A 25,963-nucleotide genomic window follows, 5' to 3' on the forward strand; every position below is an offset into this window, starting at 1 on the left:
ATGTGGCCTTAATTGCGCACAAATCCTATCTTTCTACCCAATAAAGGAGATAGGGGAGCATGCACACCCACCCCTTCCCCATCTTCTAAAAGAACAAAACAAACTTTATTTTAAAACTTTATTTCTGCAAAGCCAATCAAGAAGTGTTGGAAGGAAAAAGTGTAAAAGTTATCCTCGCATATTTGGGAACTTGAGCAAGCACTTAAAAGTTTGAGAAAATGACAGTTGAATCAAAGGCAGTACCCAGCAATGTGTTTTAAAACAATGATGTCCGTTCTTAAGCAACATTCCTTTTTTTTCCCTAATAGCTACAATATGATACAGTACGCAACAGCTCACTTGAAAGTGCTAGAATCAGAGGGTAAAGAATGCCAGAAGCCGTCCCACTTACATTTCCTACTATACAATGCCTTTTTGGCGCTTGACAAATCAAGCATTCATGTAGCAATACATTCAATAGAAACAACTCATACTTTGGGTTTAAGATCCTTGCCCCTCCAGTTCCGATGTCGTGACATCTGACTCTTCATCATTGTAAATATTTTCAGCCTGGAGATAACCAAATAAAACCAGGTAAAAACAGAATTTACTATCAGTCAGTGTCTTTCAGTGACCTTTTAAATTATTTGCCAGCATATAGTTAGTTGCCTGTTCAGAAAAGGCTTCTTGAAAGCACTTCAAGCATCAATGACAGCAATGGTTAACTAAGAACCTTGGAAATGTCAAATATTTAGTGTTCCTCAGAGAACTTAGCATCATTTGAACACCTCAATATTTCCCTCCCTTGATAACACAATATCAAGACAAACAAGTGTTTATATGAGTGTGAATAAAACATTACTGAGCTAAATCTTACATGGTGTATAATACATATGTGTGGAGGTCAGAAGACAGCTTTGGTAAGATGGTTCTCTATCACTTTTCCATGGGTTCCAGGCATATTGAACTCACATCATATAATGGTTTATAAAAGAAGTTCTTTACCTGCATCTTGCATGCTCAGAATAGGTTTCCTTAAACTGTTCCCACCCTACTATTGTCACCTAAATTATGAGATATTTCTATTATATCCTATCACCAGTGAAATGGTTTTACAGGACTTATGAAAAAATATTTCAACTTACCATCTGCCATATTTGCATGATGTTATCTTCAGACACAGAGCAAATGACCCAAGGTTCATTGGGGTTCCAACTGAAGTCAGAAATCTTGGCAGTGTGTCCTCCATGAATAAACTTAATAGTGAAAAAAAAAAAAGGTCTTGATTTCATATCCTTTCCTACTCTAAGACTTCCAAGATTTTAAAATAGTTTCTAAAATAGTCTTCTCAGCCTGCCCCACTATTCTGAAAGTTCCAGGTAGGATATTTCATCCCTAAGTTCTCGGGATAACTATACTACTACTTCCAAACTGAGTACAAGGAATAATAACCAAGCATTTCCAACATGTCTGGTCGTATGCTCTTTCATGGACCTAACTGAGGAATCTTCCTGGTTCTTCTCTAGCGGCCTTTCATGTAGCTTCTTCTCAATATTCCCAAGGCAAAATATAGTGACAGGGTTGCTAAAAATTGAAGGTCCAGAGTTGCAGCACAGGCCAATAAAATTTAAAAGAATGGGATCTTATTTTCAACAAGACACTACCTCATAAGAAAGCGCTGTGCCTAACAAACCTCGTAGTACAACTTAGAGGGAATATAAATGCCAAATAAAATGCCCTGACCATGTTAACAGTTAAAAAACCATGAGATGAGCAGACTAAGATATGGGGGTCACACATGTAATCTTAGCAGTTTAGAGTAGGTCCTGGTTATAGAGACCATCTCCAAAAGGGAAAAACTAAGACAAAACAATTCCCACATAAGTGACAGCAGCTTTACAAATAAACAATTTATAGGCCAGGTTTAAACCTATGACCCCCACCCCTTAGCTTCTATCAGTTGAACCACCTCTCTTCGCTGATAATTTACTACTCTTACATGTCCTCTGATTTCAAGCTTTCTTATGAATATACCAAAACCATAATAGATTTTTTAAAAGTTTCCCTCAGAATCCAGATATGTCTGATCTCTCTGGAGCTAGGGTTATAGACTGTGTATGCCACCTGGCTTGAGTACTGGGAACTGAATTCTGGTCCTCTGCCAAGAACAGTAGGTGTTTTTAACTAAGCTACTTCACTAGCCCCATAATAGTTTTCCTGAAGAACTATACAACTATTGCAAATTTGTATTATATATACAGAGAAAACTAGCTGTAGACAAAGGCCTTTGTAAGAAGTACTTTAACATTATGAAGGCTTAAAAGTCATGCAAAATATTTAGATGCTGCCATCTGGTTATGGTAGTTTATTGAGGGTAACACACATTCACTCACTCCCACCCCTGCCGTGGCCTTGTTGATATAAATACCAAACCTATCAAAATGCTGGTCTGTCTAAATCTCTTATCCTTCTCTTCCTCATTTCTGTCTGGAGCTGCTAGGCACAGAAGCCAAAGGGGATAAGGAGCTTACACAAAGTGGGCATCAGTGACTACCTTCTGTGTCTTGGACTTACTCTTAAAGAGTTTCTTTATACCTTAAAAATTCATGTACCAAAAATTAAATCACCTAAGTGCTAAAACTTATGTTTGGAGACAATGACCAAATGGTTGGAGGAGACAAATGGTTAACAATTCAGGAAAGGAGCAAAGAACCACTACTAAGCCTGATCAGTATTTCATAGAAAAATGGTAACTTCCATGTTAAGTGCTGGTAATCAAATAGCAGTGAACTACTTCCCTCTCCCCCAAGCAAAAACAAAACAAAACATCATACCTGTCTGAAATTAGTAAGAGCTCAAGTTACCCTCACTGAAACATTTCCAAAAACTTCTGGGACTCCATTTACTATTTGTGATAAATCTCAGAGCCTAATCACAAAACCTTCCTGGACTTCCTTTTTTGAAATCATTGGCAAACTAAAACTTGAAGCTCTGACTAACCCATTCCCAAGACAGGCTAGTAAAGAGTAATCAAGTGTTCATGACATTTAATCTAATGCATACCAGGAGCTCTGGAGGCCCATCTTCTGCATCTTCTGCTGATTGTTCTTCTCCAATTTTACTATTAAGAAGGAAAATAAAGCTTTCATTACTGCAAAGTCTTACAGCATGAATGTATGTTGTATCAACCCATAAAGTATTTCTCTATGAGAAGCACTTAAGACAGTGGTTCTCAACCTATGGGTTGCAACCCTTTGCGGGTTAAGCGACATTTTCAGAGGCTGCCTAAGACTATGTGAAAACGCATATTTACATTATGATTCATAACAGTAGCAAAATTACAGTTCTGAAATAGCCACAAAAATAAGTTTATGGTTAGGGGTTACCACAACATGAGGAACTATACTTTAAAGGGTTGCAGCATTAAGAATGTTGAGAACAGACTTAGTATTTTTATTATAGTGAGTTGTTTATTTCCTGGAAATGGGTAGGAACCCCTCATAATTAAAGCTGCAGAATGAAGAAATATTCCCCATAATAAACATTAGCTCAATTTCTTTTTAACTGTGGTATAAGCCAAGGGAAGGTATGTTATGAATTTTGGAATGGGGTGTGGAAGGGGGCTAGGTTTAAACCCATGGTCCCATATATGGCAGGCGAAGTCTTATTGACCTAAGTGTCTCCTTGTCTGCCCCAAAGAAATAAAATTTTGTTGGTTTGAGAAGATAGCTTTGAATTTATGTTTGTCCGCTGTAGCCCCAGTTGGCATGTCAGTACAGGCCTGTGATCCTAGCACTTGGAAAAGGCAAGAATATCAGGAGTTTGAGGCCAGTCTGATCTGAGCTATACAAAGCTCTGTGTCACAAAAAATGAAAAAGAAAACACTCGCCAGGCACACTTTTAATCCCAGCCAGCCTGGTCTACAGAGTGAGTTCCAGGACAGCCAGGGCTACACAGAGAAACCCTGTCTCAAAAAGAGAAAGAGACAGAGACAGAGAGACAGAGAGAGAGAGAGAGAACGAACTGTTATCTATGCTATTCCAAGGAGACACCAACAGTATTTTAATGCCTGTGGTGCTAGAGACTGAACCCACAGCCTTGTGTGTATGCTAGCTCTATCACTGAGCTATATCCCTAGTCAATTGTAGCAAAAAGGTATTTTAATTTGCTAAGCACACATAAGAATTTAACACTTGAGCAACAACAAAACTCAGACCTGGAGTGGTAGCTCAGCAGTTAAGACCACTTATTGCTGATACAGAACAGGGGTTTATGTCCCAGCCCTCACACTGTACTATCCATATAAAACTATCTGTAGTCCGTTCTGGGGTTGTGATGTAAGCACCTGACACACGTGTGTTGCATACACACACAAGCAAGCACTCATACAAAATACATGACCAAATTTATGTTATTTACTGATTTACTTTTATATTTTAGAATAGAAACTCTAGTTATATTTTAGAATAGAAACAGTTTATTGAAGTTGGCTTGGCAAATTGCTTTTGTGGTTTGAGTTCTATTATGTAATCTGTTAGATTGGCATATTTATGCAGTTCCTGGTCACTAGATCCTAAATTACCTTAAATCCCACACATTCAGGCGGCGATCAGTTCCACTTGAAGCCAGAATAGTTTCATTATGTGGAGACCAGTGGACCTAGGAATAAATATTTTGAAAACTTATTTAAGAGTCCTCTGTACCTTGGTTTGTAAGTATCATTCTAATACGTATTTCCTTACCTCATATTCTGTATCCACTTAGCCTAGAGACCTCACTGTCCAAGTCTTCAGAGTGACTCCTACCAATCCACCTTGATGGCACTGAATCCAACACTTTATGCTTGCTCTACCACTGATACATTCCCCAAGTCCTTAAGTATTCCCAGCTCCCTGAGCCTGCAGGCAGGAAGTCATGTTCTCTAGTACTGAAGAACTCAGGAACCCCAGAAAACTTTAGGCCCATAACCATCCACAAAACCTTTAAAAGTAGCCTGTCCAAACCTATAATCTCTATTCTAAAACTAAGCATTAGACCTTTTTTGCAGTGCACCCACCATACTGGCACTCTAAACTGAAAAATCCTTGAAAATATATTTCAAACTGATTCTGTTTTAGAAGAATTTTTCTTACTTCTGGATCCTCAGAGGGGCCTCTAAAAACAATGGCAGCAACAACAACAACAAAAAATCCAGCATCCTGATAAGATTTATATAATAGAATCAAAAGAAGCTTGCTAAAAAAAAATTCATGACTGAATCCCACCAAATAAAATAACTTCAAATATTCTCCCCTCTCATGAAGTCCTTGACATAAAGATATCTGAAAACTGGGCCAGCAAGACAGCTTAATGAATAAAACTGCTGGCTGTAACAAAACCTGACAATTTGAGTTCAGCCACTGTTACCCCCAAGGTTAGCAGGATAAAACTTATTCCCAGAAAGTATCCTCCAACCTCCCGCCACATGCCTGTTTCAGCATGCATATGCCCATACATATACACACAATTATAAATAAGACACCCTCAAACTGTCACTCACATACCTGGAAAATTTCATCCTTATGCGATTCGAAGGTGTGGAGTTTTAGTTTCAGATTACGCAGGTCCCATAAAGCTACAGTCTAAAGAAAACAAATGAAAATGGCTTCTATATTTGATGTATGATCTTTAAAATACCTATTAAAGTACAAAACAGGACTTGGTAAACAATAGCTAGAAAAGAAAACAAAACTATGAAACCTTATCTGCAGAGCCAGTTGCCAGAATGAACTCGCTGTAAGGATTGAATGAGAGGCAGTTGACCTCAGCAGTGTGTGCATCCACCAAATGGCTTGGCTTAGAAGTAGTATTGGATCTGGTGTCCCATCTGAAACACAAAAAAGGACAAGGCATACAATACCTACAGCTCCCAAATGCTTGGCTCAGTGGCGATTTCTTTTTGTACGAAGCTCTGATATACTTACCCATTCACAAATACGCAAACCACATACAGCCAGCAATTTGGGCTTTTGCCTATTAAATGACATATTTTTAAACCTCCATAACTAGGATTATTATTCTAATTCCTTTTTATTGGATTTCTATCTCAATTCTATCTTAATTACATACCATCTTAAATGTACACAAAATACAGACTACAGGATACCTAACATTTTTTTTTACCTATCATCAGCTTTGCCAAATTTCAGTATATTGTTCCCTAGTCTCAATATTACAAGCTACTTATGGAATGAGTTATTTGTTCTGTGATTTTAATGCAGCTCCATGGCCACACCCTGATAGAAACACTTTCTTCCTCCCTGACCTCTAATCAGTTAACTCTGGATCATAAATTTAGAATTTATCGTTATTCAAGCCCTTTTCTTCACATTTATATAACAATTTTTCTTCATTTTTTATAAACTGTTCACTACACACATGTAGCTAATTATGTATCAATTATAACTCACAGGAAGGTATTTCTCATTTTTAAACTACAATATAACTTTTAAGAAACAGAACTCAATCAGTCTACCAGTCACTGATAGTCATCCAGATTACCCATCAATGTTCCAGTAAACCTTACATCATAAGTTTCTGATCATCAGCAACAGATCCAAACAAGGACTCGTGCAGCAGATGCCAGGCCACATCCTCTACAACAGCTGAGTGGCCAGTAAAGATTGCTTTAGCATCCACAATTTTGCCTTCCTTTGGTCCTGCATTTATATCCCACAGGCAGACAGTCTAAGGAAGAACAAAAAAACAACAAAAGCTGTGAAAATGCCAGATTTAAAAGGTAACATCTTATTTAGGAACATACTCATCTTCCTAAAGCAAAATAGACAATTGCTATTGTGGTTGTCAATCAGAACTAGGTCGTTAGGATCCTACTGGTGAAGACAATACATCCTATGGTTGCAGGAACAGAAAAAAAAAAATTACACATTATTACTACTTGGTGGATAGCCCTCCTGGTGCCAGAAGGTGCAATGCTGGTATAGAGGTCATTAACAATTTATTCAGCTCTAAACTCTACACACCAAGGCAAGACGTACACACTGGTGCAATAGTGGCAGGACTGTTACAGAAAAGACTGATCCCTTTCTTATTTGGATGTAAGAGGCACAACCAAAGAAGAGAATTTGGTGGTGTAAACCTGTGTAAGCCCAGTTTAGGATGCCATAGGCCATACAGCTATTGTTAGCAGAAGGAAAGCAAAGTGTGATTGCTTAACATCTATGGAATTTCATTTTCAGACACCTAATGAAAATAATCTAAAATTAGTGGCAACAGATGTACAACATTGGAAAATAGAACCTGTTGAATTTTACACAAATAATAAATGAAAAGGTAAATCTGGCAGTCTTCTTTTAAATGATGGTAACCTTCCAATCTTCAAAAGAGCTTTGTGAAATCCTAAGGCTCTAACAGAGTAGTCTAAAACCATTGTTTTAAAACATAGGAAAATGTTAACGCAACAATTTGAGGTTATCTTAGAAAAATGTCAATCTAGAGATCCTGTAGCTTATATGTAGGACACTTTCACCCTCAGTGTAAGACACAGCACAGATTAAGAAAAACACACTCTTACATGGTCATCAGATGCACTCAGGAGATGTCCACTCAAATTAGAATTCCAGGAAAGACCATAGCCTTCCTTTTGGTGACCTCTTAATCTAAGATCAGGATTGCATTCTCCACTTGGATCTAAGAGGAAAAAGAAACACATTAACCACTAAGTTATCTGTTTATCAGAATTGGCAAAAGCCAAGCTTCAGACTCCTTTCAATGAGTGAACCATACAAGAACAAAGACTACTGGTTTTGGAAAACTCAATGCTATCACTAATACAGAAATATTGACAACTACAGCTATTCCATTAATCTGTGTAGTATCTACTCCATCATCTCATCCCAAGGCAATTTTTAGAAATATATCTAACATGTCCAGTCCTTCATTTAGTCCTTGCATACCAGGGTAGCCTGAAACCACGAATGACCCTTGGCCAACCTTTCAGAATGTGACGTTCTCAGAGCAGTGAAAGCATACTGCAGCAACTTGTACAGTAGATCAAGGATTCATCTAACTTCACTGTTGAAGCTGTTAGTTTTCATTACCATGAGTACACATGGAGCCTGTGACCAGATTTCCATTAGAAATTTCAGACCTTGGGCCTCAAACAGGCTTTTCTGGACAGTCACTTAGCAAAAATTCAGAGTTTTCTGCTACAGAAAAAGCATTTCCTGTTTGACCCCAGAAAGGAAGTACTCAGAAGCCTGTATGCATCCTCTCTGGTGAACTACTGCATCCTCTCTGGTGAACTACTGCCTATCTAACCAGATTGACAGCTTTTTTTCCTCGGCTTTTGCTCTGGATCCTTTGTTGAAGTAAACCACACTTGCAAGTATAATCTTCTATCAGGTTCTAGTGAATCACCAAACTTGCAGGTGGTTATGAGATCCCTCACTTTGTAAAGTTTTAAAAGTTATACAGTATACTACTTTATATTTTACAAATTTATTGAGTAAATGACTTCCATACTTTCCATACAAACACATACAATTGTTTGACCTGCATGTATGTCTGTTCACCACATACATACATGGTGCCCAGAGGCCCAAAGAATTGGAACTAGAGTTATAGAGGCCTGTGAACTGCCATGTGAGTACGGGGAATTGAATGGACATCTGGAAGAGCAGCCAGTTTCTAACTGCTATTGAGCCATCTCTCCAGCCCCCACAGTACAGTACTTTAAGTTATTTTTAAAATATTATCTCAAATCAACAAAGATGTGTCATGGCCTGGCTTTATTATTACATACCTGGCTTTGCAGGGTGTTTTGTATAGTCAAAAACCAAAACATCAGAGGATGGTGTTTTTGTGGCAATGATGTGAGGATTCTGTGGCATATAACGAGCACGATTTACTTCTCCTTCATGATTAATTTTAATTTCACATTCAATTTTTCCTGTTACAGAACCAAAGCCACCAAATTCTAATGTAAAGAGACATAAACAAAACATATACATTCAGGATTAAAACTCACAAGACATTTAGTTCAATCAACCCAACCGATTTTACCCTGTCAGAATATAACACAAACTAAGGAAAAGAAAATCTCCATAATACAAGCTATCTGCTATATGAAATTTATTCTCAAAGCCCATCTGCATTATATGGATTGCTACCTCATGTTAAGTTAATTCAGTTAGTTCTACACCTTGGATATAAAAAAATTTAAAACTAGCCTTTTTAGTTAAGATTTGATTATTAACAAAATTCTCACCACCTTCCATACCGGTGCATATAGTTTTTCTTCTCACTCTTAATTGCTGAGTAATACTTTAAACACACTATAAAGTGCTTAACCAATTCCCTATGAACCTATTTTGCTAGACTGATCCTAATTTGTTGGTATTGTAAATGTTATTGTGAAAACCTCACACATGTTGTGTGACCAGTTCTTTAAAAGTTACATGCTAAGATGAATACTCTCTTTGCCATTAATATTGAAATATGTAGTATACCCACCTCCCTTGTCACTGTCACAATGGGAAGCATCAAACTGTGCATCATCATTGGGAATATGAACTCGAGCAACCACCAGATGATTCTGCTCATCAGATGTATGAGTACCCAGCACTAGCCAATGAAGGGCATAATCCTTTCCTTCTGGTCTGTTTAGGAGGGAAAAAAAGTCAAACTAATCCTATAGGAATTTTCAGTTGCTAACAAATTCAGTCTGGTTCCCTCAAAATTAACATGAACATTTCTTTAGCAAATATATACTGAACACCATCTACAAACCTGCTTCCCATCTAATTACCAACTTCATTATTCTCATACTTTCAAATGTAAGAAAACAGTCTATATGAAGATTGGTTTCTTTCCTCCCTCAAGGGTCATCTTCCTTGCCCTCAATTACCACTGTGAATGTTACCTTTCCTACAACAGCATTAAGGACAATAGATCCAACTCACCAAACACCAACATCTATCTCCATAGAAGTTCATCACTGATCTTATCCTCATATTTCTAGACTTCTCACTCAAATTGTACCTTCAGCCTCTAGCCTACGTTTATTGCTAGATGTTTCTGTTTTTCCAGTAAGAGGCAATGAGGTAAAATGGAATGAGTGAAGTATTAAGTAAGGGAAAAAAATGGTTTATATTCTGGTTCAAACTAAAACTAGCTATATACAACTATATGCACAACCTCTCTCCATCCAGTCTCATTTTTTTTCACCTAAAAAACAGGTTAAGTGAAATGACACGATATAAAATCATTTATTTTTGTTTATGACACCTATGCAACGAACATTCTCAATTTAAGTGTTTGTTACCTTGCTCTACAGAAATTCACCTTGAAGCTGAAGAACTTACCAGTGCCTCTTGGCACCATGGTCCAAACAGCAATTTTTAAAAGATTTATTTATTTTAAGCATGAGTATCACCATTGCTCTCTTCAAACACACCAGAAGAGGGCATCAGATCCCATTACAGATGGTTGTGAGTCACCATATGGTTACTGGGAATTGAACTCAGGACCTCTGGAAGAGCAGTCAATGCTCTTAACTGTTGAGCCAGCTCTCCCACCCCAAGACAGCAATTTTTGCACTGCTAAGTATCAACAATGCTTTCCCACTGTCTTATCTATAACAATTTTCAGGTGTGCTTCACTGTCCACAGAGAAGTAGGACTCAAAGTCCCAACACCAGACAGGTTAAGTCATATATCTGCTTGGTCCTAAATTTCATCTGTACAAAGGAATCAGTGATTTTTTAAAATAACAACCAAAGGAGTTGGACATTATGTCCATGCATGTCATTTAGTAATAACTTACAAAATTAAGTTCTATCAAGTTAAAAGTTTGGCTGATGGTAAAACAGAACATACACAACTCCTGAAAAGAATAGGTAGGAGTGGCTAAGCAATAGTAAGTTTAGGGGGTAGGAATTAATTGATGCATTCACAGTAAGCCAAAAATATAATATGGTTTGGGGTGAGGGCATGCATATGTATATTTATAATTAACTTGGAAATTTTAGGCTTTGGCTGGGTGGCCTACATCTACAATCCCAACTATTCAGGCTGCTAAAGCAGTAAAATCACAAACTAAGGCCTGTCAACCATGCAGTGAGCTCAAGGCCAGTGTGTACAACTAAGCAGAGACCCTGACTCAAAAAAAAAAAAAAAAAAAAAAAAAAGCATTGGGAATATAGCTTGGTAGTATAGCATCCAACTCTCATGAATGAAATTCTGGGTTCAATTTCTAGTGTTAAGAGAGGAGGAAAGTCCTTAAATAATGCACTTTAGAACATGGACAAAGTAAAACCTTTACAGGGATCTCAAATATATCAAGAGACCTACTATGCGGGAGAAAACAACAAAAAGTGACATTTTTAGTGGGATTAAGCAGGAAAATGAAGACTAGTAAGTAAAATAAAAACAGATAGGTAGACAATTTAGTTTATCATAGGACCTTTTTAAGAACTGTACCAGCTAAACTGGGGGAATCTTAAAAATTCTGCAACTCAAATTCAAATATTTCAGTTTCACATGACTTGTTTCTTACGTATACACCTTTAACCAGAGCACTTGGGAGGCAGAGGTAGGTGGATCTCTTAAGTTTGAGGCCAGCCTGGTCTATAACATGAGTTCTAAGACACCTAAGGCTACACAGAAAAACCCTATCTCAAAAAACAAAACAAACAAACAACCCACTTTTCTAAACTGGTGATGTTATTTGCCTCAATATTGGACACACTCAAAGGCACTGATGACAAAGCAATCTAAGCTAGGCATGATGATACACACCTTTAATTCCAGTACTCTAGGGTTAAAGCAGGTGGTGGATCTCTGGGGATAGACCCCATCCCTGGTCCCTAAGTCTACACAATGAGGTACATGTCAGCCATAGCTAGTGAGATAGACCCTATCTCAAATTTATCAAAACCACATCTATCTTTATTACCAAAATGCTTTTACTATGTAACTGCAATGCTAAGAAACTGATCCAACAATCACAAAAATATGCTGTATTTATTACAAGACTATTTCCAGTAGCACTATTTGTAGCAGCAAAGGAGCAAAAACAACCTAAATACCAAACAAGTTTAAATGTGACATGAACTGTATTCATAAAGTAGAATTCTGTGGCATCTTCATAAAAAATGGATGTGTCAGCATACTGATAATAGAGTCTCCATTATATTCCTTTTTGTTTTGTGAGACAAAAGCCCTAGCTGTCCTAGAACTTTGTATGTAGACCAGGCCCTGCTGTCTCTGTCTCCCAAGTACTGAGATTAAAGTTATATGCCATCACGATTGGCTTTCCAATGCATTCTTAATTAAAAAATAAATAAAAAATAAAAAAATAAATCCCAGAAATGAAGGCAGAAGTTGGTCTCAAACAAACAAACAAACAAACAAACAACCAAAAACAACCAAACAAAAAAACCTAAGGAACCCAGGTCTGGTGGTGCAGCCTTGTGATCCTAGCTACTCATAAGGCAGGAAGATTCTTGTTCAAGGCCACTCCCAGCAACTGAGACTTTATTTCAAATAAAAAGTGTTCATTTAAGTTTTGGAATAATACTTGGTGGTAGGAATGCTTGATCAGCCATCGTGAGGCCCAGGATTTCATCTTCAGGACAAAAAATAATAATAACATGTTTCTACATTCTCTCAAGACGGCCAAAAATGTAAATAAAGCAACTGCCTTCACTAGGGCAGAGGGAATTAGGAGTACTGGCATGGAAGAGAACTTATTCTTCGTAACATATGCTTCTGTACTGACTGTCACTCAAATTATTTAATAAGGAACAGGAATATAATCCAGTGGTAAGAGTGCATGCCTTGAATGCAACTGGGTTCACTTTCCAGTTTCTAAAAACTTTTCAAAATCAATTGTTCAGACAAGTCCAAGTCATCATTAGAAAGTATATTATAGGCAGGAGGGCATGAGGATGAGTCACTCCATACCCTCAAAATGAAACCCAACAAAGCACCACACAGCAGTCCTTAAGAGTCAATTATTTCATGTGCTTTCTTTTCTTATAATCTCCAAACCTCTGAACACCCCACAATTATCTCACAATTTCTTTGCACCTGGGAAGCAGAGGCAGGCAGATTTCTGAGTTCGAGGCCAGTCTGGTCTACAGAGTGAGTTCCAGGACAGCCAGGGCTACAGAGAAACTCTGTCTTGAAAAAACAAAAAAAAAAAGTTAACACTTATAAGGTAGAGAGCACTTGGGAGGCAGAGGCCTCAAAGTAAGGCCAGCTTAGTCTGCATAGCAAGTTTTAGGCCGAACAATAACTGTGTTTCAAAAAAATCAAAACATGTAATTTATTTATCTTTGGTTAAGCTAAGTGTTAGTCCTCACATCTTGAGTCTGAACCCCGGAACTCACATGGTAGAAGCAAGAACTGACTCCTCAAAGTTGTCCTCTGACCTACAAAACATACCATGGTGTATCCATCCCCATATAAATGTAAAAGTAAATGCTGAAGGTAACACACAGAATTACAGGTTGAGCATCCCTAATACAAAATGTTCCAATTATCTGATATTTGTTAAATACAAAGATACTGATGGAAAATTCCACACCTGACCTCATATGACTATTTAATCAAAGCACAGGCAAATTGAAAATACAGAATAAAGTTATTTTTAGGGTATATATATAAAAGACTTAGGACCCATCCCCAAGGTAACACATTCAATAGATGCAAATAAAACTCTCCAAAATGCATATTCTGCTCCCAAGCATGTCATAAGGGATACTCAAGTCTGTATTATTTAAAAAAAAAAAAAAAACCTTTAAGTAAAATTTATCAGAGGTAACATTAAAAATAGTTTTTACTGGGTATGATTAACATAAGTCTTTCAGAAGGCAGAGACAGGCAGATCTCTGAGTTTTAGGCTAGACAAGAAAGATACATAAGGAGACCATATCTAAAGAAAAAGGCTTTCATTGGTCTAAAAAACATGGGATTTCTTAAAATGACTTCTGAACAGGCCTGGCATGATGGCACACACTTTAATCCCAGTGCTTTAGAAGCTGAGGCAGCAGTGTGAAAGTTTTAGGCTAGCTTTATGTACACAGTGAGCTCCAGGCCAGCCAGGGCTATATAGTGAGACCTTGTCTTTAAAATAAATAAGGGCTGGAGAGATGACTCAGATGTTAAGAGCACTGGCTTGTCCTCAGAGGTCCTGAGTTCTATTCCCAGCAACCACATGGTGGCTCACAACCATCTATAATGTGATCAGGTGCCCTCTTCTGGCCTAAAGGCATATATCCAGGCAGAACACTGTATACATAATAAAGCCTTGTGTTTTAGATAGGTAGGTGGATTAAAATCAGGGTGAGGTAAGAAATCAATGTCATCACTTAACTGTGTTTTTACTCTACACAAGACACTTACCATGCAGGAGCTTATTTCCCCAAATGTATTTAAGACAGTACTAACATCTTCAGTTATCTGTAAATGAGACAACTAAGAAAGACAAGAGTCTAAACAACCTGCCTTAGTACACAAAGCTAATAAGCAAAGGCAAGACTCAAACCCAGGTCTCTGACAAAGTCCCCACTCTTCTATTATGCTTCAGTTAAGTAAAAAAAAAAAAAAAAAAAACCCATAAACTGTTCATTTTAAGTTCTGATTAACAGAAAAACAAAAAGACAAATGCAGCAAAATTCAAAAGAACTTGAATACTCTTAATAGATAGGTTCATGTTTTTGTTAAATTAAAAAATAACAACAAGATTTCAAGATTTATTTAAAGCACAGCAGTATTTTCCCTGCATGTATGTCTTAACACATGAATGTGTCATGCCTATGTAAGTAAGAAAAGAGCATCATATCTCTTAGGACCTGAATTACAGAAGGTTGTGAAACACCCAGGTGAGTGCTGGGAATCAAAAACCCAGGTACTCTGTAAGAGCAACCAGTGCTCTTAACCACTGAACTTTTTTTCTTGCCCTTTGGATTGTTTATCCCCCACCCCCACCCCCTGAAACAGGGTTTTGCTAGGTGGTAGCAGGGCATATCTTTAATACTAGCACTTGGGAGGCAGGTGAATCTTTTGAGTTAGTGGACAACCTTGTCTATGCATCCAGTTCCAGGGCAGCCAGAGCTACACAAAGAAACCCTGTCTCAAAACAAAACCCCTCTCAAAAAAAAGAGGAAAAAAAGAAACAGGGTCTTAAGAGTATACCTCAGGCAGACCTGTAACTTAAGAATTACAGCCATGTGCCACCATACCCAGCTCAATCTAATTTTTGCACTATTTACTTATTTATTTACTGTGTATGGATATGTATGTCTACAACAGTGTATATGTGTAGATTAGAAGACAACTTACAGAAGTCAATTCTTCCTACCATGTGGGTTCTGGAGACTGAACTCAAGTTCTTAGGCTTGGAGGTAAGTGCTTTTACCATGCTGGGCCACCTTGCCAACCCTCAGTCTATTTTAGAGTCTGTTCAAAAAACAGCTTAGCCACAGAGCACACGCCTACCATGCTGAGGTCCTGGGTTTGAACCACCTCCAGTGCTGAAAAGAAATAAAATCAATGCCTATAAGGCCCCATTATTTAGCCATTCAAGACTCTTCTCACTGGACATTTAGATTTTTTAAATGGAATTTTAATATAAAAAACCTGCAAATAAAAAACATCCAATTTGCCAGGCGGTGGTGGCACACACCTTTAGTTCCAGCACTTGGGAGGTAGAGGCAGTCGGATTTCTGAGTTCGAGGCCAGCCTGGTCTACAGAGTGAGTTCCAGGACAGCCAGGGCTACACAGAGAAACCCTGTCTCAAAAAACCAAAAAAATCCAATTTATGAGACAAAAAGTCCACATCTGGAAAGTCAAAGTTCATATATGGAATCTAGCCCTTACAAGTGATTTTATAATTGGCTTAAAATTGGCTTTCTTTTACCACTGGTCACAAAATCTTCCTTGTATATTAGTTTTATTTAACCCTAATTATAGGCTCACAATACAAAAATTCAATATACTTTTAAGGTATGTGCCCCTACTCCTATAGAAAAGGCACATGCCTAGATGATAAAGGTAGTGAAATGAAGGAGGTGCCTTGATTCTGGAGCCAACCGGTTTGGGTTGGTTGAGCTCTAGTTTGTAAGCTATGAGATCACCAGTAGTGTGCGCTTGAGCACAGTGCTTACAATTCTCAGCACTTTTCATCACGGGTAAATCTCTCAACACCCGCAACTGCTGTTGTTATGAGGTTTGTTATGAGGCGTAAACTCTTCAGATGTGTCAGGACCTATTCTAAGTGCTCCTCTGGAAATATCAGCAATTACACCAAATTTTACAAATATTCAAGAAAATCACTTAAGAATCTCAACCTGAATTCTATATTGAAACCAAATGACTCTTTTTCTTTGGTTAACTACTGCCATATTCTTTTTCCTTTTGCTAGTAAGTAAATATATGCTTAAGTGCATTCACATTGTATTCAGTTACCAAAAATGCATCAAGCCAAAATAGTTTTTTATTTGTTACGTATGTAATCTTTCCTATTATGTTTGAAAATAATGTATTGACCTGGAGTCCAGAGATGCTGGCCTAATACAGTCCATACAGTTCACAGAATGGAAAATATTCAGCATTTGCTATACACACACCATTAGTATCACAATATTCTCTCCTCAACACCCCTCTAGGCTAGAAACCATCTTAAGTTTTGAACATAACCACTTGCCGCCTCACCCTGATTACACATTTATGTTCTGTGTAAAATAACATCATCATCAACAATACCTAGAAATTTAAATCGGTACTTAAATCTACACAAAATAAAAGTTGCCAGAAACCCTTACTTAGTCACTTCAGGAAGCCACTGAACCGTAAGACTGGGCCACTGAAGAGCATGGGTCATAACCAGGTCATACAGAAACGGCGTATTCTTCTTCCAGATTTTATATTCTTCGTTGATGACACGCTCCTCCACAGTATCTTCAAACACTGAAATTTGGAGAAAGCCCACAATTAAGTGGCCAAGAAGGGTTGGAGTCAAAGCATGGATACGGATACCGGAGGTCACCTCGAAACGGCCACACCTTATCTATTCTTTCCCTTTTTTAACCTATCATGCGCACACGAACTGCTCTCCCAAAAAAGTGAGAAGCCTAAACATCAGGAAGCGTTTTCACCTCCACTTTCAAGATCAGGATCTCCTGCGCTTACCGAACTGGGTCATCAATTGCACTAACATCGAGATTTTCAGCCTTTTTATAGCTGTTCGCACCTGTTCCAAGATGACCTGCATTGTAAACGGGCGCCACGACCCACTCGGAGAGACAAAATCCACGTGTAGCAGCAGCAGCCCATAGGCCTGCTTCCTCCACCCCCACCTCAGAGAAGGCCCCAGCTCCCACCTCGCCAACCAACAGCGGCAGCCATAGTCCGGCGGGCTCCAGATCCTCCCCACCACCCCCACCCTCCCAACACGGACAAGGGCCGCGACCCCGAGCCGGACGACGAACACGCGCACGGAAGAATCCGCTGCACTCACTTCACCGCGACCGCCTGCGCCCCCGAGCCAAGGGCGTCGGAGGGAGCTAGGCCGCGGGGAGGCGGGTGGGGGGGGCGGGTGGGGGAGGGGGCCTATCCCTCGGCCCCGCGCCCGGCTCCGGAAGTGCTCACAGCCCTCGGCAAGCAGGCCCCTGTCCCGCGGAGGCCCCCCTCCAGGCGCGCGGCTAGCCTCGCGCCCAGCCCCGCCCCCTGCTCCTCAAGCCAATTCGCGCCTTTCGTCGGCGCGTGCCGAGGCCTCGCGCGCCCGCCGCCCCCCGTAGCCCTGGCGCGCGCCCGCCGCCCCCCGTAGCCCTGGCGCGCGCCGCCCCGCAGGGCCTCCTTACTCTCTTTACTCGCCATCTTGCGTCGGGTCGTTCTCCCCCCCTTTGCCTCCTCGGACTTCTCTCGCTAGTCAAGAGCAGCCCGATCGCAGGCGCTCCTGCCTTTCCCAGGCACGTCACGCACTCCAAGCTCGGAAAGCCTGAGCTCGGTCTGGCTGTCTGGGTGCTCCCCAGACGCCGCGATCGTCTCTTCTGCCTCCTCCCCGCTTGCGGGTAGCGAGGTCTGAGACGCTCTCCTCTCTCTCCCTCTCTCCAAACTTGGAACGAGACTTTTCAACCCGCGCCTCTCAGCCCGCCCAGGCAGCTGAGCGCAGGCGCATCCGCCCTGGGAAACTGGAGAGGCGGAGGAAAGGCGGGCCTGGGAGCCAACGCTCGGCGGCCCGGACCAATAGCGTGCAATGGGTGGGTCTTACGCGCTCTTCGGAGGCGGGCTTCTCGGGAGTGGGTGGGGCGTTCCGCGGCAGGAAGTTCGTGAGGCGCAGGCGCAAGGCGTCACTAAGCTCTCCCCAGGCTGGCCGCGGGGGCGGATGGGCCCGCGCGGGGGTGGGGCGTATGAGAGCGCGGTGTGCAGGCTGCGCGGGGGCTGCGCGCCCCAGGGCCAAGAAGCCTGGGGCCCGCGGGGCGTGGTTGCTTAAAGCAGCAGCGGCGGCGGGGGGGTGCGAGGGGGGCAGGGAAGCTACAGCCGCCTCAGCAAAGCAAAATCTCAGAGCTAGCGAGGAAAATGGTTTCCTGTTCTCGAGAGATTACAGTGCCCTCAAAGTCTCCCAGATAATCACGGACACGCAGTTTTCTGCACCCCCTCAAAGGCTCCCACCCCAACGTTTCGAGGGCCCAGTGGAGCCGTGGTGACATTTGTCATAAGCGAAAGGGACCTTTCGGAGAGACCTTGGGCGGATTTTTTTTTTTTTTTTTCTGCCAGAAGCTGGGCAGGCCTTTATTTCAGGCCTGCGATGGCGCAGGCCTTCAGTCCGCCCATGGCCTAAAGTTGACTTAAATTACTTTTTGTTTGTTCACCTATTAGCGTCCTTAACGTACCGGTTTGTTAGCTTCCTGCTGCAGCGGGGGATTTTGTGCCTGCCAGTGCTTCCCTATCTCAGTTCCTGCCTAGGCCCCTGCTGAGTCATTCTTGTCACCTGAAGGGGTCCCATTTAGACCCAGCAGCTGGCTGGAGAACTGGAGAGAGCTGGGCTGGGCTAATCTAGGCCTGCATACCTGAGCTCTGATTTTCTCTGGAGGCTTTTTCGCCTGGAGTGTGTGTGTGTGTGTGTGTGTGTGTGTGTGTGTGTAGGGTGGGGTTGAAGAGAAAGAGAGCCACATGATCCCAGGGAGAAAAAATGAGGGCCAGAGCAGAGGGGCCCAAGCGCCTACGCTTAAAAGGAACCACAGTCTACAGCTAAACTCAGAGGCTCTCCTTGCAAAAACACCCCCGGAACATTTGTTCCCTTGATAGCTTTCCAAGTGCCTTCATGCTTCAAGGCAACCATGCAGAGGCCGCGATGATGCCCTCTTTTCGGATCGGGAAACAAACTCAGACGTTACTCTAGTATGCGACAGAAACAGTCATATTCCCTTATATAGAAATTTACTGTCTTGGGTCTCTGTTTTCCCATGTGGTACAATTCAGTATTATAACGCCCTCTCTCCATGTCAGCTCCAAGAATCTTGCTGGTGACTAACGCTGAAGGGGTGGCTGGAGGCGGGAGGGGGGCGGTTAGAAGGGAGTTTGTAGCATGGGTCCTCTGTGTTCTAGAACACCCGTGGTCAAACATTTTCTTTGAAAGGGGACAGACAGCAACAGCGATAGAAAATATGGATAAACCTGGCCATCTTCCAGTAAAACTATAGACACTGAAATTTGAACCCTGTGTACTTTTCACAGGTCACAAAATATTCTCTTTTTTTTCAATCACTTAGAAATGGAAAAATCATTCTCCACTTCAGGGCCATGCAAAAGCCGGTTGGTGGGTGAGATTTAAAGGACTGTAGCTTGTCCACGTTGTTCTAGAATAATTGTGTCCTACAGCTCTGCTTCAGTGGGAACTGCGTGTGCTCAGAGAAGACTTGAGATGTGATTTCCTGTCTCTAATGTAATTTGCTCATTTTGATGAGTAGTTATGATTTCCAAAATAAACGTGTAAAGGACCGAGCGAGCCTGATGTGGTGGTACATGCCTGTAATCCCGGTACATGGAGGTTGGAGGTAGGAGGATCGTTGTTCAAAAGCCAGCCTGGAATGCCTAGGGACCTTGTCTCAAAAAACAAGTAAATCTTCCCAGACAATATGAATTTAGTTAGGCTGTGTACACACGGGGAGGGGGGAAGGAGTGAGTGTGTGTGTGTCTGTGTGTGTGTGTGTGTGTGTGAATCCTGGATATCTGATCCAAGGCCTTGCACATGGCAGGCAAATGTGCTTCACCTGAACGTCTCAGCTAAGTAAATTCTTTATACTGTTTATTTTACCTTCAAGACAATGAGAAGGAAGCTTGGAGCAGCAGACCGTCTTTCAGGAATTTTGAGATTATTCACATGCTATTGTACACTTAATCTGAAAGGTTCATATAAGCCATGTTTCATTAACTTTAAGGTTTGGGGTTTTTTGCCTGTTTTTTAGGACAGGTTGTCCACAAACTTCCTTTGTAGAGAAAGCTAGCCTTGAACTCCTAAATCTGCTGTTTCTGTCCCCTAAATGCTGCAATTACAAGTGTGCATCACCACTTCCTGCTTGAACTTTTTTGTTACTGTTTTTGTTAAATTGAATTCATTGATGCTAATCTATTTTTTGTGTGCTTTTTCCCCCCATAAAATTCTAACACCAGTCTTCTCTTTTGAGTTGCTTAACTGTTTGGTTTTGTTTTGCCTGTCTCCCCAAGATCTTAGCTGTGGTCTCGGTCTTCCTTGGCAATTTTTCTGTGGTTATTTCCTTGTTTCTCCTGCGTATGGTTAAGTCCTACTGGAAAGAAAGCACAGCTAGTTTCGTGCATGAGACACGAGTTATCTTAACTAAGAAAAGTCCTGTTTACGGAGCTTTGAAGATGCCTCAGTGGATAAGAGTGTTTGCTGTGCAAGAGGACTTTGAGTTTTAGTCCCCAGCACTCAGCGGGACATGTCTTCACTTGCCCTGTCACAACAATGCGGGGTGGGGGACTGCAGTGACAGATAAATCCTGGGAGCTCCCTAGCCAGCAAGCCAGCTTAGCTGAAACAGCAAGCTTCAGTTCGGTGAAGAGTCCCTGCATTAAAAAACAAAACAGAAAAACAGTGGAGAGCCATAGAGAAAGACACCAACAGTCGTCTGACCTCTGTGAGCACGTTTGTGCATGAGTGCATACATGTGTTTAGGTACCAGTCTTCAGTACTCAAAGTTGCTCTAGCATTCACCCCATTTTCTTCAAGCTTGACTGACAGTAAATTTTGTAGACTGGTCCATGTGTATGTAAACCAAAACAACTGACAGGAAACAAGTGCTGAGCTTTCATATTGTGATGCACTCTGGTATTTTATTTCTTTTTTTTTTTTTTAAGCAGCTCACCTTCTACATTGATTCTGCCACTGCATTGAGTCATTGAGTCAGAACTTGAAGGTTGAAAGACATTCCTGTAGGTTTTGAACTTTCACTGTCCCTGATTACCCTCTATAAAACAGCAACAAAGCCTAATGTGTCTCCACAGGGAATTGTTTTCTATCCAGTTTAGCGGTTTGTTTTGTTTCTCACCACCTGAGAAATGTTGGCTCATGTTTGTGTTCTACGCAGGACCATAAATTTGAGAACTTGGTTCTGTTAAAGCCCTAGCTCCTGGATGAGAGCTTACCAGATCAAGAAGGCGAAGCAGAGGGAGCATTAAGTTTTTGGGTTTTTTTTGTTTGTTTGTTTGTTTTTTTTGTTTTTTTTTTTTGGAGGGGGGGTGTTGGTGTTTGGTTTTGGTTTGCTACATTTACAGTAATAGCTCTCGAGGGTAGGACTTGTGATTTGAATTTGGGATCAGTCTTCCATGAAAACAACATGTATGTTAGGATGACGTCCTTACTGGAAACACGAGAGAGCAATAATAGCAGAAGATAGCTTCAGAGTGATTTTATGTTAACAACACTGTCTCACTAGCTGAGGGCATAATTATTAGGCATGCAGAAATTACTTTGGAATCCCTACTGTGTGCCAAACTTTGCTGTAGGAATTGGAGACAAGAAGAAAGGGAAATCCTGAGATCTGACTCTTTGTTCTGTTGGTTAGTGTTTGTTTTTCTGGGACTGTAACCCTGCAGGGGAGCAATTACTTAGCATGTGAAAGGCTCTGGGTTACATCCCCAGCACCGAGGAACAATAGCAACACAAATAAGCAAAGTTCCTTTGCTGAAAAGTCTACAGAGCACAAAAACAGAAGAACAGCATTAAAGAACACCTATTTTGATTCAAGCTAAATTGTTTTCATTGGGTTTCAATGGTTAAGCTGTTCTTCCAGAGGACCCAGGTGTGATTCCCAGCGACAATAGGGTGTGACTCACAACTGTCTGTAGCTCCAGGGAACCTAGCCTCCAAAAACATCCAGCATGCTTGTGCTGCACATACAAATACAAGCAGGCAAAACACCCATGCACATTGTAATGGCTCTTCCTGGGTGTCAATTTGACTATATCTGGAATGAACTACAATCCAGAATTGGAGGGCTCACCTGTGATCCAAATCTTGAGACTGGAAGACACAGGTTTCTGACCTGGATCCTGGCATGGAGATCTTGAGACATAGTGGCTATGAAAAGCTTAGGCCCAGGCAAGGTAGTACACACCTTTAATCCCAGGAGACCGAGGCAAGGAGATCTCCGAGTTCAAGGCTAGCCTGGGATTAAAGCAAGTCCCAGATCCAGACATGGTAGTATATATCTTTCTTTAATCTGGCCACACCTTCTGCTGAAGACCTACATAAAAACATTGGAAGAAAGAAGATCTGCTCTTCTTCGCCTGTTTGCATTTACTTGCCAGCACATCTGTTGGAACCTACTTCTACAGAAGACCAGCTGAAACAACTAGCCTCGTGGGACTGAGTAACTACTAGATTCTTGGACTTCCCATCCACAACTGTCCATTGTTGGGTTAGCTGGACTACAGACTTTAAGTCATCAACAAATTCCCTTAATATATAGAGACTAGCCATAAGTTCTGTGACTCTAGAGAACCCTGACTAGTACACACATAAAAAATTTTAAACTTTAAGAGGTAAGAGGGATTTATTTAAAAAAAAAAAAACAGTTCTCAAGCTGGGCATAGTGATGCACACCTTTAGCTCCCAGCACTTGGGAAGGAGAGGTAGGCAGAGCTCTGTGAATTCTAGGCCAGCCTAGACTACATAGTGATTTTCTGGACAGCCAGGGCAACATAGAGAAACCTTGCATTGGAACAAACAAACAAGAACACCCCCCCCCCCAACTCAGTTTTTATCCAATCCTTAGGATCAAATAAAAACTAAGTAATATATGAAGTCTCTTCATTCATTCTCAGATGAAGGTTATTTTTGTTTGTTTGTTTTGTTGTTGCTTGTTGGTTTTGTTTTATTTTGCAGTACCAGGAATTGAACTCAGGATCCCACACATGCTAGGCAAGAACTTCACCACTGAGCTACATTTGTAGCCCAGGATGATTATTATTTTATCCTTCATATATATTGACCTGTTTTCAAATTTCCTCCAGTGGACACATTGTGCTTCTGAAAGCAGAAAAATAATGCCATGCCCTTTTGAAAAACTGTCGAAGGGAATGGCAGAGAAGTAATACAAATGAGAAGAGTTTGTCTTTGTGTGACAGAATTCCATGTAATTATCTTCAATATTGTTTAATGTAATTATGCAAGAGAGTTGAAGGAAAATGATTATGATTGAAAATACATTGTGCTTGTTTGAACTTTATACTCTTTCATTTACTGTTATGATCTTAAAGTAATTGTTTTCTATGCATACATGCATTAATATTTAACTTGTGGGGCTTCCTTGTGGGTTCTAAAAGGCCAGCTTATCCCTTTGTGCTAGCTGTTAATGTTAAGCAACCCAGAGCTTCAGACTGGTTCACTGGTGACAGCAAATAAAGGAAATGACCTAGATGGCAATTACTGGGCCTTACACTTAGAATCATTGGGGCGTAGTAAATAAATATTTGTCAAACGAAAAATAATGAATAAGAAACTCCTTCTGGGTTTGTCCCATCCAGTATGCAATGATAAGAAGGAATCACATGAGAAATGGTTTGGGGCCGGGCGGTGGTGGCGCACGCCTTTAATCCCAGCACTTGGGAGGCAGAGACAGGCGGATTTCTGAGTTCGAGGCCAGCCTGGTCTACAGAGTGAGTTCCAGGACAGCCAGGGCTACACAGAGAAACCCTGTCTAAAAAAAAAAAAAAAAAAAAAAGAGAGAGAGAGAGAGAAATGGTTTGGGTTTATTTTATTTTTGAGATAGGGCTGGCTGTGTGGCCCTGGCTAGCCTGCCACCCATATAGACCTGGCTAGCCTCAGACTTTTGGCACTCTTCCAGCCTTACCTCCCAGTGTGGGATCATAGCCATGAGCCACCATGTCCAACTCCATCCTTATGTATTTATTTATGTATTTACTTATTTAATTAATTAATTCAGAAAAGGTCTCACTATAGCCTAGGCTGGCCTTTGAGTTTGTGATTCTCCTGCCTTAACCTCCTGAGTGCTGCTGGGATTACAGGCCTATACCACCAGTCCCAGATAAAACTTAATTTTCCTTTTTATTTTAATTGACAGATGATAATTGTGTATATTTATGGGATATAATGTGATGTTTTGATATATTTATGTTATGGGATGATTAAATCAAACCAATGAACAAATCCGTTGCATCAGATAACATTTTTGTGATGAAAACATTAAACATCTATTCTTTTTGAAATTTTGAAATTCACAATGAATTATTGGGGTTTTTTTAGTTTAGATTTTCTGTGCCATTTAGATTACTGCAGTTTATTTCTCCCATTCAACTATAGAATGTTTTAAAGCATGACTCTGAACTTTCTAACATAAGCAGACTGTATACAACACATTTTTTTTCCAGTGCTGGGAATTGAACTCAGCCTTATACATAGCAGGCAAGTGTTTTATTACTGAGCTATATCCTCAACAAAAAAGCATTCTTTACAACTGAAGACCTCTCCTAAAGTTCACTGAAGGGAAAGCTTATTGTTGCCAGCCATCATTCAGTTCTTCCTACATGATATATTTCTTTTAGGTGAAGTACTCTTCTAGAAGCAGTTACAGTGTAAGAGGACTTGTCTATCAAGATGTCCAGCTCTTCACCAGCCAAGATGTAGGCATCTGCCCAGCAGGTCCCACCCTACCTGGAATGTATATTTGATGGATGTGAAAAAGAAGAGGGCCCTCCAGGCTATGGAGCCCTCTTTCTAGGTCTCTGGAATGGCTCTGTTTCCCACCTTTGCCAGATCAACACTTTCAATTCTGTGAGCTGCTCATCCCCTTCCAGAGATTCCTTCTTTTCCTGAAGTTAGCCCGAGTCTCCATTTCTTGCTTATTGACAAAAAGAACTCCAGTATTTGCCCAGACTTGTCTCTTTCTGAATTCAAGCACATAGCATCCCGCATAAGGATGGTGACCCTGCTAGTTAAAGATATAGATAAGATATGGAGGCAAAAGTTGCAGCTAGGCATGGTGGTTGTGCTGGCTTGTTTTATGTCAACTTGACAGAAACTAGAGTCCTTGGAGAGGAGGGAGCCTCAAATGAGAAAATGTCTCCATAAGATCAGGCTGCAGGCAAGTCTATAGAGCATTTTCTTAATTGCTGATTGAAGGGGAAGAGCCCAGTTTACTGTGTGTGGGGCCATTCCTGGAACGGTGGTCCTGGATTTTGTAAGAAAGTAGACCGGGCAAGCCATGGGGAACAAGCCAGTAAGCAGCATCCCTCCATGCCCTCTGCATCAACTCCAGCTTCCAGGTTCCTGTTCTATATGAGTTCCTGTCCTAACTTCCTTTAGTGCTGGACTATGATGTGAACATGTAAGCCAAGTAAACCCTGCCCTGTCCACCTTGATTTTGATCATGGTGTTTCATCATAGCAATAGTAATCTTAACTAAGACAGTGGTGGCAAACCCATTATCCCAGAACTT

General features: G+C 40.8%; 1 protein-coding gene across 1 annotated transcript; it reads right to left on the reverse strand.

The window, feature by feature from the left end:
* Positions 1–104: 104 nt before the first annotated feature.
* Rbbp7 (RB binding protein 7, chromatin remodeling factor) lies at positions 105–18,149 on the reverse strand. Its single transcript, XM_034484883.2, has 12 exons — positions 17,847–18,149; positions 16,809–16,953; positions 9,493–9,638; positions 8,783–8,956; positions 7,553–7,668; positions 6,545–6,705; positions 5,719–5,845; positions 5,523–5,600; positions 4,562–4,638; positions 3,043–3,100; positions 1,125–1,235; positions 105–549 (listed from the first exon to the last, which is right to left on the reverse strand). The coding sequence occupies exons 1-12, from the start codon at positions 17,860–17,862 to the stop codon at positions 481–483; spliced, it is 1,278 nt and encodes a 425-aa protein (XP_034340774.1). The 5' UTR covers positions 17,863–18,149; the 3' UTR covers positions 105–480.
* Positions 18,150–25,963: the final 7,814 nt, after the last annotated feature.

Source organism: Arvicanthis niloticus, chromosome X, assembly GCF_011762505.2.
Source record: "Arvicanthis niloticus isolate mArvNil1 chromosome X, mArvNil1.pat.X, whole genome shotgun sequence".
NCBI classification, from domain to species: Eukaryota; Metazoa; Chordata; class Mammalia; order Rodentia; family Muridae; genus Arvicanthis; species Arvicanthis niloticus.